Source organism: Acartia tonsa, chromosome 2 (assembly GCF_053477335.1).
Source record: "Acartia tonsa isolate MP-2025a chromosome 2, ASM5347733v1, whole genome shotgun sequence".
Taxonomy (NCBI): domain Eukaryota; kingdom Metazoa; phylum Arthropoda; class Copepoda; order Calanoida; family Acartiidae; genus Acartia; species Acartia tonsa.
Window position 1 is genome coordinate 51,716,579 of NC_137261.1, and position 15,337 is coordinate 51,731,915.

Below are 15,337 nucleotides of genomic sequence, written 5' to 3' on the forward strand. Positions count from 1 at the left end.
CAATATAATATAAAATTAGAATCAATAGAATCAACCTCAGTTTAAGGGGGGGGGGGGAAGTTTTGACACATTTGCGTAAACAGGGAGTATAGGCTTTATCTTTGGACTGAGAGGATAGGTTATTAGGGATAAAATCATTCTTATATGATGAATTTTCCCAAGTTTTAAGATTTTTTGGATAGGCCTCCAGGTTCCGGAGCTCCAGGCCTCCAGGTCCTCTCTGTACAGGTAAAAATTAAAAAAATAATTTTTTTTTGAAGAGTTAGAAGTCAACCTATGAAACAAAATATGCATATTTTTGAAAGTTGTTCACATATTTGAAGAAAAAAATGCATATTTTGTTTCATAAGTTGACTTCTAACTCTTCAAAAAAAAATTTTTTTTTTCATTTTTACCTGTACAGAGAGGACCTGGAGGCCTGGAGCTCCGGAACCTGGAGGCCTATCCAAAAAATCTTAAAACTTGGGAAAATTCATCATATAAGAATGATTTTATCCCTAATAACCTATACTCTCAGTCCAAAGATAAAGCCTATACTCCCTGTTTACGCAAATGTGTCAAAACTTCCCCCCCCCCCCTTAAACTGAGGTTGATTCTATTGATTCTAATTTTATATTTCTTGGAAAATTGTCTTTATTATGGTACAATACATAATTTATCAGTATGGCTGTAATAATCAAGTATGTACCAAGCGCAGCATTCAACATCCTAAAGGCAGGTTTCTCTGAAATGAGAGTTGGTGACTGTACAGTCTTAAGAAGATAGCTTTGGAGACCTCCAACAACACCAGAACCAGCTTTGTTAGAAGATTCAGTACTCTTATATGTTATTTTATGTAAAGTACCTATAAAATATCTAAATTGTTGTTTTTTGTAAAAATCTGAGATTTTCTTTTTTTTACACAAATTTCCCCAAAATCGGGAATTTTTATGCAGAGAAATTATGTCCAAAAAATTCTGTCAAAAATATTTTTTTATCAGACAAAATTCCCCAGGAAAATTTTGCGGGAAAATTTGTCCAGGAAGTATTTGTCCTACTTATATGGAAAGAGAATAAAATGCCGCAAATTATTTTGTGCTCTGCCCAACCAAATATTTCCAATGTGCTATTTTGCACATGTACTGTTAGTACATTGTTTTTAAATTGTAATTCTTTCAAATATTATAATTTAATTTAGTATGAATCCATCTGTTCAGCAGATTGGTTCTCTAGTTATAAAGTGTTTTATATGTTTTATTATAGTTTTAAACTGTTTTAAGTTTTAAGTTTACTATTATTACTGTAAATGTAATAATAGCCTAATGTTGTTTAGCCTTTATTCTTTTATAATAATTGGCTATATTAATATATGTTTAAGTTAATTTTTAAAATCTTTTACTTTTTTATAGAGTAAAATGATTAAAACTTGTAATTTTTAAGTTTTATATTAATGAATAGTTTATGTTAATTTTAAATCTTTTACTTTTTTTATATAGAGTAAAATGATTAAAACTTATAATTTTTTAAGTTTTATATTTAAAAAAAAAAAAAAAAAAAAAAAAAAAAAAAAAAATTTTTTATTTTTTTATCATTGTTTAAGTTAAACAAAATATTTTCTTTTGATGATTTATTTTGTTAATTAAATGAGTTAATAGTTATTTAATTATATAACTTATTAATTTCATTAATGTTTAAAGTCATATAAAATTTCCGAATTTTATTTACTTTTAGTCTCAATGACTATTAAATGTAACTTCTTTTCTATAAGTCTTATATATATAAATTGATGGTATTCAGAAGTAAAATGCTATGCTATGCTACTAAGTGATAAATCGAACACAAAGTGACACCAAGGTAAAAACATTTCCAAATAAATAATTAGTTAACACAATACATCAAAGCTAATGAATATTATTAATAATAGGAGTGTTCCTTCTGTGTTCTTTCCCAAGCACCCCAATGGAGCTGATTCCATAGGTACTAATAATTCATAATTCATTTCATTTTTCAAACACCTAATTTGCTCTTCTGCCAAAGCTCACAATTACTGTGTTTAGTCAAAAGAAACCAGTTACTGTTCTCGTGCTTGGTGCCTCTTTAAGCAGAATTGGTCAAGGTGAGATGAACACATATTCTTTGAATTATTAAGAACACATCTTAACACTACCTATAATAATAATGTAAACTATTTCCAGTAGGAATGGAATAGTGGATAAAGTGGCTGGAAATTAACATTGCAAACCATACTTCCGCAGTAAGTTTAATTATATATATTAAAGTAGCTAGTCTAAAAAATAGGAACCATCAATTTTATTTTTAACTTCTTTTCCAGTTATTAATGTTTACTAAATATTTTGTAAATTGTAAAGAATATTTAACTTAATATTTAATTTAAATATTCTAAATAGTATTTTTTATTTTAGGTAAATTGTTACCTATGTGTACATGACTGTAGTGTAACTATATTTGCAGAGATAAGTATGAACCCACACTTGTGACTTCTCAGTTACTGTTTCTTGGGCTACCTCTTCTCAGGTAGTCTTGTTCTTGTTCTTAATAGCAGCCACTCTTTTTTCACGGCTGCTACAATGGCCCTTAACCAGTTCTAATTCAGCGGAAATTACTTGATACAGCCATTATGGAAAACAATGCATACCTTTTTGTCAGGAATATTCCAAAGTCTAATTTTGCCATCTAAAGATCCACTAATAAAGAATTTATCATTTCTGAAAATAAATAAATAGTTATATAATGTATATAATCAAATAAAGAAGAAAACTTTGGCAATTGGCCCGCAGAGTTGGTGTCCCCCACAGGGACTAGAAATAGGAGAAAAGCTACTGTAAAATGCGACAAAACGTCCCTTAAGAGGCGATGTCACGAAAGGGACTATACCAGAAAACTTGAATTAACTTAATCTATTTAGGGGAGGGGGGGTCTTAGCTTCTTCATTTATTTTTCTGTTTTTTCCCTCCTTGGAGAAAAAACTACTTATTGGTGGTAAATAAAATATGTATGTTGTTGCTTGAATTTTGGAGAAAAAAATAATCTTGTGCAAAATAAACATTCCTGACTTGATCATAAAGATTATAATAATTTATGTATCAGATGAACTGAGTTTTTGGTATGGTGCTAGTTAATCACCTGGGATGGAATCCAATGGCAGTGACAAAATCAATATGTTGGAAGACACAAAGACACTCTTTTCTAAATTTTACATCATATCACACTTGCTCTTCAAAGTTTAAAAGATAAAATACGCACAAAGTAATGTTTTTTGTCTGTCCGTAAAATTGAAGTGTTGGGGTGGTTTTAAGCTATTTATTTTCACCGTCCAATCAAGATCCCCTCAATGCTGGAGGCGATTCTGCTAGTTCATTGTAATTTTCATATAAAACTAAAAGGATATCTTTTTGTCTGTCAATATGTAGAGAAGGATCATCCCAATCAGTGTACCGATATAGTTCTCCTGTAATGAAGCTTCTCATAGGTCAAGAGAAGGTTAATAACTTTTTTGGACAAGGGACATCCACCCTCCCAAGAGAAATCAGCTCTAGAAAAAATGTCCCTCCTGGAAAATTTTTAAAATATATTTTTCTTCTTAAAATTAAAAGTACAGGATCGATATCCCTCCCACCTCCCATCAAGTGCGCTTAAAAGCCTCTAGTGGCTTAGCTGCAATATAATTTGAACAACTTGTAATATCACGTTCCTTGATATGTGCCAGAGCCGGACTGTCTTGTCCATGGAGGAGGTAAGGATGAAGAAGTTGTTGGACCAGGAGATGTCCAGTAGATCACTAGTGTGTCCGGTGTACGTCAGGAAGGGTCTGAAATAGGGAGCGTTGTGTATCTAAATATCAAGTTTATTTGGATTTCCATTAATATGCTTAGTTGAGCACCGAAACCCACTGTAGCTCCGCAGGGTTAGGCATAAAAAAAATCCCCTCTTTAGCTATATATTCAACTTATTTCATAAATAAGGGGAAGTTCATAATTTGCTATGTACTGTATAGGGTCATAGGAAAAATTTGTATATTCATAAACTAAACTAAATAGAAATATTAATTAACTTAACATTTTAGCCACTCTGACGTTTGTCACTCCTGCGTTTGTCCTGGAACTATGATAAACTATGGACTTATGATAAAGCACCAGCTTTTCATGTGCTCTGTGATACTAACAGCTGACTAAAATAACGATTTTTTATTGTTGTGTTTGATTAGATTTTACCTGTCCATAAAAATATGTCCCCTAGAATCCGGGGAGTTGAGATACGACTGGGTTATTTCATCTTGTTCAACCTGAGCCTCGGTTATACCTTCGTGTTCAACCTAGAAACAAGTTCTCTTATTCCTTGGCTTCAAAACTTTAGGAACTTTTAATAACTCTTGATTGGTAGGTACAAACTATTAGTGTTCATGTTTTACCACAAACAATTTAAATCTTTTGAAGGGGTAATGTTGTTTATCATAATTGGTGATTTACAAAACTCTTCAATTTATCGTTGGATGTTTGAAATCATTTAAAAAAAAAAAAAAAAAAATGAAGAATTTTGGTACTGATTTTTAAAATAAATCTTAAATGAATCATAATCAAATTTCATTTGTGTTTGTCTCAAGGGGACTGTGCACGAACAAGAGCAAGGAATTATGAGCACCTTCTAGTAGTGATTTTTTTGATGAACATACTAGGTTTATGTTTAATATACAGTGTGTTTTTTTTATGAGAACTTTTTTGAAAGCAATTTTACCCCACTTATAGTTATCAGAATTTAATGATTAACGGCTTATTTTTTTCGTTTTTTATAACCATTTTTAGAACATCAAGAAAATATTTCATTTTTTATTTAAAAAGTACAGTTAAATCAAAAATTTTGAAGCGTTTTGCAGCCATTCTTGCAAAGGGTAGAAGATTTGAGCATGAGAAAAATGCGCTAAAACCATTTTTATTTTACTCTACTTTTTTAATAAAAACTGAAATATTTTTTTGATGTTCTATAAATGGTTATAAAAAACGAAGAAAATAAGCCATTAATCATTAAATTCTGATAACTATAAGTGGGGTAAAATTGCTTTCAAAAAAGTTCTCATAAAAAAAACACTGTATATATGTCTAACATTTTTTTAAATACTCACCGCTGGAGGGTGTTTAAATTCGCTTACTCTCGTTCATGCCTAGTCCCCTTTATTCTATCAAAAATTATTCAAAGCCTACCTGATATCTTCTTCTCATATCATTGAAGTAATTATATTTATCCCGCAGCACCCAAATTCGTAAAATACAATCTTGCCCTAAAAAATATTTGTATTCAGTCATTGTTTACTTTCATAATAAAAATTAGACGGGATTAAGCAATACACGAACGAGAGGTAGGAAGTCTAAAGATGTTCCAGCATTGATGTGAAGCATTATTTTGGTGAATATGTTAGATTTCTCGTTCATGATCTAAATTTATTTGGTATATTCACAAAAACTGCTTGACATACTTGCTAGGAGCTTAGATTCCCTTGGTCTCATACATTCACAGTTCCTTTTTAAATTCTTTTAATGAAAATAATTAATTTAAAAAAAAACTTGACAATCAAAATAACTTACCAGCTGAAGCTAATAATCTACCACAGAGTGAAAATTTCATACACCATATTGGTCCGTTATGGTGCCCTGATAAATCCTGAAAAAGAATGGATAAAGGATATACGTGGATATATTGACAGGGGAATATTTGTTGCCCATTTAGCTTGCTAATATGGACCTCGTTCATTGGTAAGTTAGTTCATCCATTAGGGCACGGGATTGGATAAAGGGGGTGGAAAGAGGATATTGTTATTTTAGCCAGCTTCTAGCACCACTTTATCAGAGTACATGAAAATCTGATACAGCATCCAAATAAAAACATATCTATTTTAAAAGGCGCTTATTATTATCATCAAACAGATACAATGTTCTTTTACACCAAAGTTGTCGGCACAAAAACAAGACTTGTTTTCATGAAACACAAATGACGAGAAAGCACAAAATTATTTTTGTTTTAATTAGTGGAAGAAGTGAAAACTATATGCCTTTTTAAAATTCTGCTTACCTGGCCAAACTGGATGTTTTCAAAGTCTTAAGGACCAGACTTATGTGCCTGCATCTTTAAAAAGTTCTGCTTACCTGGCAAAACTGGATGTTTTCAAAGTCATAAGGACCAGACTTCTGTGCCTGGCTTTATATAAACTTCTGCTTACCTGGCCAAAATGAATGTTTTCAAAATCTTAAGGACCAGACTTTTAAAGTTCTGTTTACCTGGCCAAACTGGATGTTTTCAAAGTCATAAGGACCAGACTTATGTGCTTGAATCCTTTTAAAGTTCTGGGCTTCAGCAAGTTCTGCATCTTTTCTTGATACCTTAATTTGAATTTTTCAATCAGTTTAAACAATAATAAAAACCGGTTTTGGTGACGAAACACCAACATTTTTTAGGATGTTTGATAGTTATTTATTGCATTTTATTATATACGGCTTCACGTCGATAGTAAAATAAAAAATTATTGATATAGGTATTTCAAGTTTTGCTTGATTTCATACGAAACAATCCTAGGACAATCGAACAAAGGCAGTGGATCAAGTAAAATATATACCAGATAAACATTGTAATAGAGAATCACAAATAAAATCAGCCGTCTATCTTTTATATCAGCCAAGAAATTCATGTAATTACCTGAACACCATCTGTTGTTGAAATATTGGTCTCTAACTTTTTTCTTTTCTCTTCTTCTTTTTCCTCTCTACACAAAAAAGATTCATTAAATTTATTACCCAAGATTGTCAATCAGACAATAAATGTATAAGTAATAAGTATAGATGTATAACCCAGACGACTACTTTGCCTATGTGCATGGTGAGGACCTATTTCGTTTGCTAGTAAATGCTTTCTGTTTATTTTTGTTGTAGCGATTTAACTGTGTTTATAATTTCGATGATAAAGACCCAATTGAAAGTCGGAACAGGGTCCTGACCCAGTGGGTAGAATTACATATAGCTCGTGCCCCTCTATTCCTTTACTTAAATAATAATAGACGCAAAAATATTTTAAACGTAAAAAAAATCTGGCAGGCAAAGATTTTAATGTTATATTACATATGATTTAATCACTTACGAGCTTCATAAATTTCCCCTCAAAAAAAAAACTTTCAAACTTTTACTATGAAACTAAAGATTTTAAAATTATTGACTATAATACCTTGATTTATGCCTCTTGCTAATTTCAGAACTGATTTGCTTGGCAACTTTGTTGGCACCCTACAACATATATAATATCAACCGACGGTCAAATAAATGTTATTAAGGTGAAGCTTTTCTATAACTAGGGTAGGTCTGTCCGTAACATTTAATCGTTAATTTGCATGCTATAGAAATTAAATTTTGCATTATGATTTTCGTTTTTAAGTGAATTTTAGAGTTATAGGTAACTACTCTGTAATCACAAGATAGTCCATAAGTCTATTTAGAAAATACTTAATTTTACTTTTTTTGTCAGCTTTTATAATAAATATTATCTTACAACTATTACAAACAACTAATTCAATTCGAGAAATAATGACGAAACCTTTACGTGATTTTTAGCAAATTTGGGATGCAACGCTTTGTAGTAATGACGACCTTTTTATCTGCCCCCCCCCCCAAAAAAAAAAAAAAATATTATTTTATATTTATTTTTCTTGTTGGCCATACCATGACATATTCCTGATTATTTAACTATTCCTAGGAAGATTAGGCACCAAGTGACAAGAAAACCCCCTCATTGATCAAGTCTTAAACGTAAGAAATATAAATTTTACCTTTGTTAAATCTGTAAATAATCTGTTAAACGTAGTTCTGCCACCCTTGTGTGCTTGGCCCACGGGAAAATCAGACACACTTTACAAGTTTTCATTCAATACAGACAATAGTTCTGTAGTATAATTAAGTTTAAGTTTTTGGCTTAAAAGGAGAAACATACTCATTTACTCTCAATTACTCTGGAAAAAGTTAAGAGAACATTTATTTGATTCAGTTGTAATTGAGAGTCCATATACAGAACATTCTGGTTTGGAGTCGAGCCTCCTTTAGGCCAATTAAGCTACAGAAAGTCATCCTACTACTTTAACGAGTTCAGTTACAAACAAATATTCCACCTCTTCAACGCCTTCAAAGTTATACCGCTAATTAATACTTTTGTTTAATTAGACAGACAGTCATCCTGCTGCTTTGGTGTTTCTACATACAAACAGATATCCTATTACTTCAGAAGCATTTCTGCATAATTGATCAACAGTTTGAATCATTTAAATCTATATATATTTGCTAATAAAGTATTCGTATTTAATCCTAATATAATAACCTATTTAATCAAAACTGCTATTTAATCTTAGCTTAAATAAATACTTAAAAAGATATATTTTATATTTGAATTAGGTACCCGAAGCTACTCTATCATTTAATTCGTGTCTGTTGGTTTTCATTTCAGTTCACACAACAAAACAGCTTGCAATTTTGAAATGGAACAGTAATTAGGGAGGGAGGGGACGATGGGCTGTTTATTACACTGGTCTCCAAAGTTTTATAATAACGTTTTCTTATTTATTGACTAAACAACGTTGGGGACTTTCATTTTATTTAGATTGGTTGGTTTATTTGGTTGAGAGTACAAACGTTTCAACCAATAATTGTAATCTACAGGAGTAGTTTTGTGTATTATCATTGAGGATGTTCATCAAATTATCGGCCATTGTCTTATCCCTTAAGATCCCTGAATAGAAATACTAGTAGTAAATAAGATGGTAGAAATATAGGTATGGTGTAAAACCCAGGGATCTTTACTCTTTAGGGATAAGACAATGGAATAAATTGATGTTCTTTAAAGCCTCAATTATTATAAACCAAATTTACCTTTCTATTAATGAGCAAAAGAAAACATTGGAACATTAGTATAATCAAAAAGATATAATAAAAGTCCCCAAAGTTTTCAAGCCAATCAATGAGAAAAGATGTTTATAAAACTTTGGGGACCAAAATAATGTTCAGTCTACTAACCCTTCCCTAATCCAGATATTATTATTTTTCTGTTTGAATGATCACCTTGAGATTACACTTTCAGTATCAGAATCAAAGCTCGCACCTTCGGTGAATGTGGATGGGTTAGATAAAGTTCCTAAAAATGATAATACTTATATTAAAGTAATAGGATGTTTATTAATCAGTCTGGTTGTGCGGAATGTCCTTGTTAAATGCTGAACCTTGTGGTTCTATTTTACAGTTTAACTATTTTGAGGGTGAGTAACACCATCCTCCCAAGAAAGGTCATCTCTAGAAAAAATGACCCAACAAAAAAATTCTTTTTTTTTTAGATAACTAATTGAAAGTAGGAGGGGCCTACTTCCCACCCCACTTTAGTGCCCCTAGAGGCCTCAAGGTAATACCTGAATATTCTGAGGTCAACCTCATGATATGCAAGGACAAGGGATTGATTGTTGGAGGGAGCTGTTCCTCCGCAGTGGCCAGGTCCATCTCCATACCTGTGTCTAGATTCTTTACCTGCAACAGTTTATTGTATCAATTCAATATTCGATTTACCTTTTTAAGGGAAATTGGGAGCTTTCCACCAAATAAATTCTCGATCAAAGAACAACCCACCCCCACACATTTAAAAAAAATGCAAATGAGGGGAAGGGAGAAGTTTTTCGTATAGGGAAAGCAAAATTAACAGAAAAGGGACGTGGGTGGCTGTCTACACTCCCTTCAAAGTTGTGATATCTTTCTGTAACTCCCCCCCCCCCTTCATTGAATTTTTTTTGAGGTTTTGAAATCTTTCGACCGCCAAAAAAACGGAAAAAGCGGGACTTTTAGTTTATGTTCATACAATGTATAATGTTAAAGATGAAGAGTTAAATTAGAAGCCTATAGGAGCATCATAAATTGTTATATAAGAATTATTTTATTTTATCATTTGTGTGTGTAATAAGTATGTATTACTGTGTTAGATTAGTTTTATTAAACCTGAAAAATGTCCATCTTGAATGATTAAGTTAGTAGAAATCTCAAATTAAAAACTCGTTTATTTAAATTCAAGACAAAAAGGGTGAATTTTGTTAGAGTGAAGGTTATACAATTCTTAAGGAGAGAGAAAGCCATTATTTTTATTGTATGGGTCCCTGTCCCTGCAGAAACTATCAATAAGTATTTGTTTGTTTGTGTAGCTATAGTTTCTTTATGTTTGGACCTAAGTAGTAATGGAGTAAGACAAGACACTTTTGTATGGCCAGTTCAATACGTATGAATGTACTACACTGTACAGCTTCATTATAAAAAAAATGTTTTTGAAAGAAATATTATTTTTAATTTTACTTACAATACGAGGCTAAACATTAAAACTAACTAAACATGTTTTTAGAGTTTTAAAAAACGTTTTAAAATTCTTTTATTACAATTCTTTTTTATTCTCACCTTTTTATATTAAAAATTATTTTATTACATTAAAATTTCTTTTTGGAAATATTTTCTATAACTAATACCTAACTAAAAATTCACAAAACTGTTTTAGACAAAACAAGAAATAAAAAAAGATTAAAAGCAAGCATTACAAAATTGTAAAAGCAAAAAAAATATTATTGAAATGTATATTTTTACTATCACAGCAGTCACGGCACTTACTTGTAAAAAGATCTGACTCTTAGCTATAGATCCGTTCTTTTTCTTCTGAACGCGCAAAAATATCAAGATGGAATTTTTTTATCAAGGAAAAAAATTATAATATCTACACAGAAGTCATATTTTGTGCTCCTTATGTATTATGTAGTCTTTATTAGGGAGGGAGGGAATAATGAACTGTAAATTATACTGATACCCAAAGAATTATGAATAAGCTTTCTTATACGCTGATTTCAAACTTTCGAGTGTCCAAACTTTTCAACTAATAATTTTAACATACAAAAGTGATAGTTATGGTATGAGAATGTAATCCGACTTTACTTTACACCAGGGATCTTAAGGGATAAGACAATTGTAATAAACTGTTTTATTATCCTAATAACCACTTGTAGATTAAAATTATTTGTGGAAAAGTTTAGACACTGAAAGTTTTGATTAACCCATCAAGTACCCAAAGTTTTCAAGCCGACAAAGAAAATTTTACTAAACTTTGGGAACCAGAGCTGGATCTTTAAATCATTTCAATGGTGCGCCAAATCGGGGTGAGCCAACTTTCCACCAATGAGAGGACAGCATTTTACGAAATGCCGCGCTGTGATTGGCTGAAATTCGGTGCACCCCGATTTAGCGCACCATTGAAATGATTTAAAGATCCAGCTCAGAAAATTTACAGTCCAATGTCCCCTACCTCCCTGCATAGCACATAATTTAATGATCTATGTAATGGGGTAATCATGAATAAGAATCTAATAAATCCTACAAAGAAGATGCTTGGACAACAAGCTTAGATATCCCTTTAAACAAAGTTTCTAGAATATTTAAGAATGTCATGAAAAGAAAAAAAAACACATTAGGTATTTCTTTTTATAATCAGGTATCAAAAATCCAAATTCGAAATTCGACAAAATTAAAAAAAAACTGTAAAATGCAGGTTTGTCAAATAGCTATTAAAAATTATCAGTTTTGTTTGAACATGAACTGATTTTTCCAATAGGCACCTTTTTATTAAAAAATATATGTATTGTAATGAAATGTCTAAATTCTTTGCATTACGGGATATCTAAGTAAAATACCCCTTTATAGATACAAAATGTTTGTCCTATTTTTAAAATAAATAAGAGGAATTAACAAGAACTGAGAAAATAGTAATAAAGGGCAAATAAGCTGACCTTAATTTGTTGAAGTATTTCAGCATCACTGAGTTTCTTTCCACTATCTGATTTAGTTCTGACAAACTGACCAAGCTGTTTTATTATACCATCTGAACCCGCTAAAATAAAGAGAAAAGACTTAACAGAGAATTGAGATACATTGTATTCGTTTAATAAGTTATAAGAAAGTTATTGTCAACAACAATGAAAGGGATTGATAGGGTTTGCTTACTAAATGATTATTTGACACTATAGGGATATTCTTTAACCTGGCGTGGCCAGTGGCCACCAGGATCCAAGTAAGATGTTCAAAATTTTACCTCTTATATCAAAATAAAATTACAAGAAGTAAATCCCTAATTAGAACAATACAAAAAATTGCAAAACATCTGCAAATGGCAAAGTGAAGACACCTGGAAGTATCTAGGATCAGAATCTTTTGGCCTATGTCAAAAATTGTTTTAGGGGGGGTTATCACTGAGAAAGTCTCAACAGTCATAACAATAATCGACTCTTAATAGTAACCAACCTGATCCAATAGAGCCAGCCGCTGACCTCCGATCAGATCCGCCTGACCCCCTGCCGCTAGCCGGCCGACTGCCTCCACTTCCTGCATGGTAGCCGCCTGACCCACCCGAATGGTAGCCGCCCGAACCACCTTCCACAAATGCCCCAGTTGTGGAACGTTGGCCGCTGCCACTCTGCTTCTGACCACGGACAGACGATGACCGCTGACTGCTGATTAAGCTGCTGTCAGAGTCGGGACGGTCGTCAGTTGTTGGACTTTTGGACTTAGAGCTCAGTCTAGGGGAAAAAAAGTATGAAAAATGGTTACAAAGACACCTAGTAAAACGAGAATGTACGAAAATTTAAAAAGTAAACACAGTATCTATAATACAAAGTAGCTTGATGTCTGTCCGTCTGTCCGTCCGTCTGTCTGTCCCTTAAGATCTCGGTAACCACTGAACCGATCGGATTCTACTCTTCAGGGAATATACCTACTGGTCCTGTGGTGGTTTTAGGCTATTTTCTTGGGGGGTGGGACACCCCCAACCCCCCCAAAAAATAAAAAAATACCCCCCCAATTTTTTTTTTTTTTTTTTTTTTTTTTTTTGCAGAAGATTTCCTAGGTCCTTTATTTTTTTTTGCAGAAGATTTCCTAGGTCCTTTATTTTTTTTGCAGAAGATTTCCTTAGTCCTTTTACGAATTTCACCTCAATTTTTTTTTATCACCTCTTGGGGCAAAGCCCCTAGAGGCTAGGGGCGAAGCCGCTAGTGTATTATAAAAAAACGGACCCTGATTTAATCCTTACAAGAAGAATGCATATAGAATATACGGGGATATTATGAAAGGGGAAAAATTATCGTCAGGTTGGGCTGTTAACATAGACATCACTTCATGGTAATTCGTTCTTCTAGTAGGAGGGGTAAAGGAATGGATCGGGGAGCGTTAATTAAGCCACTACAAGTTTCGTATTATTAGAGTACATGATAACCTGGTGTAAGATACAAGTAAAAATAAATACATAATGACAAGACAGAGGCAATTAAACCTAAAATTGTACCTGGAATGTTGATGATGAAGGGTGGGTGGAGGAGCACCGCAGGGGTCCTGGGAAACTTCAGTGAGATTAACCAGCCTATCATCTGCCCTCACTTGCCGGGTTTTTTCATCATCCTAGACAAAGTCCTTTTTTTTTCAAAAGGGAAGGGATCTTCAAAGATTTCCTACAAAACAAAATGTTTAGTACATCTATTAACGCCCTAAAAAGCTGAAAGTTAATATGCAGGGTGTTTTTTTTTTAATAGGACAAAAGTATTGCTTAATATAATTCACTTGCCATTGACAGAAATTAATAATGAATGAATGAATGAATATATATTTTCGAATCTACATTTAATAAGATTACAATTTTATAAAAATTTATAATTTATATTACATGCAGACCATGGTCAACACCCTCCTATGATATGCTTCAATCAGTGGAGTCTTACAGTTAACCAGTTTCGAATTTACAGGGCTACAGTTTAAAGTGCTTTAAAGCTACACCAAGCTTAAGAAAACCAGCAGGCTTCCTATGAGATGAGAAAAGGAAGGCTGATATAAACCTACTTTAGCTGATAATTTCATTGTTTTATTGTGTTAAAGTATTTTTTAGTTAAGTCAAGTTTTTTTGATGTAGGTCTATATTTTTGCATATTTTTTACTTTAAAAGTGTATTATTTTATAGTGTATTTTTAAAGTGTAATTTTTTTTGTAAAGTATTTTTTTTTAGTGTTTATTTTTATGTTTGTCATTTTTTGTAGTTTAGGTATTTTTTTGTTTATTTTTTTTTTTTTAGTGTATTTTAGTAATTTTAGTATTTTTAGTAATTTGTCTTTTAAAGTAATTTATTTTATGATAACAAGTCATTTTTCCTGAAATAAATGAGAGGATTTTAAAAAATTTAAAATGTTAAACTTTTTATTTATGAATGTTATATTTGATATGCTTATTAAGCAGATTCTGTTGCGTAAGAAAGAAATAAGTTGTTATTGCATTTAAAATGAATTATTATATATGAAAATAAAGAAATATTTAACATTTTTATTAAGGAATGTACTTTACATAAATATCTTTATTTTCTGTGTGTATCCATTTCTCTTTCGATGTTTAAGTTAGGATTACTTACTTCTGGAGCTTCTAATCAAGGCTTGTCCTGCAGACAAATAATGTGCATCCCTAACAATTTTAACATTCTTTTTTGGGATTGTTCTAATTTTAAAAGTTTGATTTGGTAAGAGTAAGAGTAGATTAGCAGCGGATTGGGCATATTGTGTTTATATGTTTAGATTTACTATTTCAGTTTGTATATCATAATATTTTTGTTTTATGTTTATTTTACTAATTTTACCTTTTGTGTTTGTGAGTTGATCTGAGTACTTTTGAAAAAAAAACTTGCCACAATTGTTAGCAAAAAAATTTAGTTTCATTTTGAAATGTGTTTAACATAGTCACGCACTAGTATCACATTTTTAATTATTTTAATGTTTGCACAGAGAGACATGTTCTCTCTATGACTGCCTTTCCTCAACTGATATAATCTATATCTTAATTTCTTTATAGGGTTGAGACATTTTGTATAAGAAAAAAATATTTAGCGATTTTCAACAAATTATGCCTTAAAAACCGGTACCTATTTTTGGAAGATTTTTGGATCATGACCAATTTAAAGTGTGCAAAAATGCGTGCATTTTTAAAAATCAAATTGCACGGCTTGTGTTAATAGTAGAAAAATGTTATGCATATCGTTAGAATCGTCATAAACTCTAGTTTTTGGGTGTATAAGAAATATTCCTTTCCTGTGCTACGTATAGTTTAGGAGCTACATGGTAAAATGTCCCAACTTACTTAAAACTTTTCAACCTTTCTCACAGTTTCCAACGTAGCTTCTATACTACAAATAGCATGAATATGATATATTTCCAAAAACTAATTTGTTGAAAATCGCTAAGTATTGTTTTCTTTTACAAAATGTCCCAACCCTATAAAGCAAT

General features: G+C 31.7%; 1 protein-coding gene and 1 long non-coding RNA gene across 7 annotated transcripts in view; one reads left to right on the forward strand and one right to left on the reverse strand.

Annotated features, from left to right (window-relative positions):
* The window catches only part of LOC145312111 (WD repeat-containing protein 44), a 29,971-nt gene that overhangs the window by 6,522 nt on the left and 8,112 nt on the right, over positions 1 to 15,337 (reverse strand). For 3 of the 6 annotated variants that reach the window (XM_080151254.1, XM_080151250.1, XM_080151249.1), the window contains 16 exons: positions 13,366 to 13,478; positions 12,330 to 12,604; positions 11,819 to 11,919; positions 10,653 to 10,697; positions 9,422 to 9,536; positions 9,081 to 9,153; positions 7,802 to 7,880; positions 7,204 to 7,262; positions 6,682 to 6,748; positions 6,267 to 6,368; positions 5,577 to 5,652; positions 5,196 to 5,272; positions 4,212 to 4,312; positions 3,692 to 3,808; positions 3,124 to 3,186; positions 2,636 to 2,705 (listed from right to left, as the gene is read on the reverse strand). In XM_080151254.1, the coding sequence (XP_080007380.1) occupies positions 2,636 to 2,705; positions 3,124 to 3,186; positions 3,692 to 3,808; positions 4,212 to 4,312; positions 5,196 to 5,272; positions 5,577 to 5,652; positions 6,267 to 6,368; positions 6,682 to 6,748; positions 7,204 to 7,262; positions 7,802 to 7,880; positions 9,081 to 9,153; positions 9,422 to 9,536; positions 10,653 to 10,697; positions 11,819 to 11,919; positions 12,330 to 12,604; positions 13,366 to 13,478 (1,533 nt within the window). The remainder of the gene's footprint in view (positions 1 to 2,635; positions 2,706 to 3,123; positions 3,187 to 3,691; positions 3,809 to 4,211; positions 4,313 to 5,195; positions 5,273 to 5,576; positions 5,653 to 6,266; positions 6,369 to 6,681; positions 6,749 to 7,203; positions 7,263 to 7,801; positions 7,881 to 9,080; positions 9,154 to 9,421; positions 9,537 to 10,652; positions 10,698 to 11,818; positions 11,920 to 12,329; positions 12,605 to 13,365; positions 13,479 to 15,337) is intronic. The other 3 variants (XM_080151255.1, XM_080151253.1, XM_080151251.1) reach the window with 1 other exon arrangement.
* Positions 1,621 to 2,452, forward strand: LOC145312101 (uncharacterized). The gene is made up of 5 exons (XR_013876901.1): positions 1,621 to 1,833; positions 1,904 to 1,956; positions 2,037 to 2,095; positions 2,175 to 2,233; positions 2,403 to 2,452. It is a non-coding gene; the product is annotated as an uncharacterized LOC145312101 (long non-coding RNA).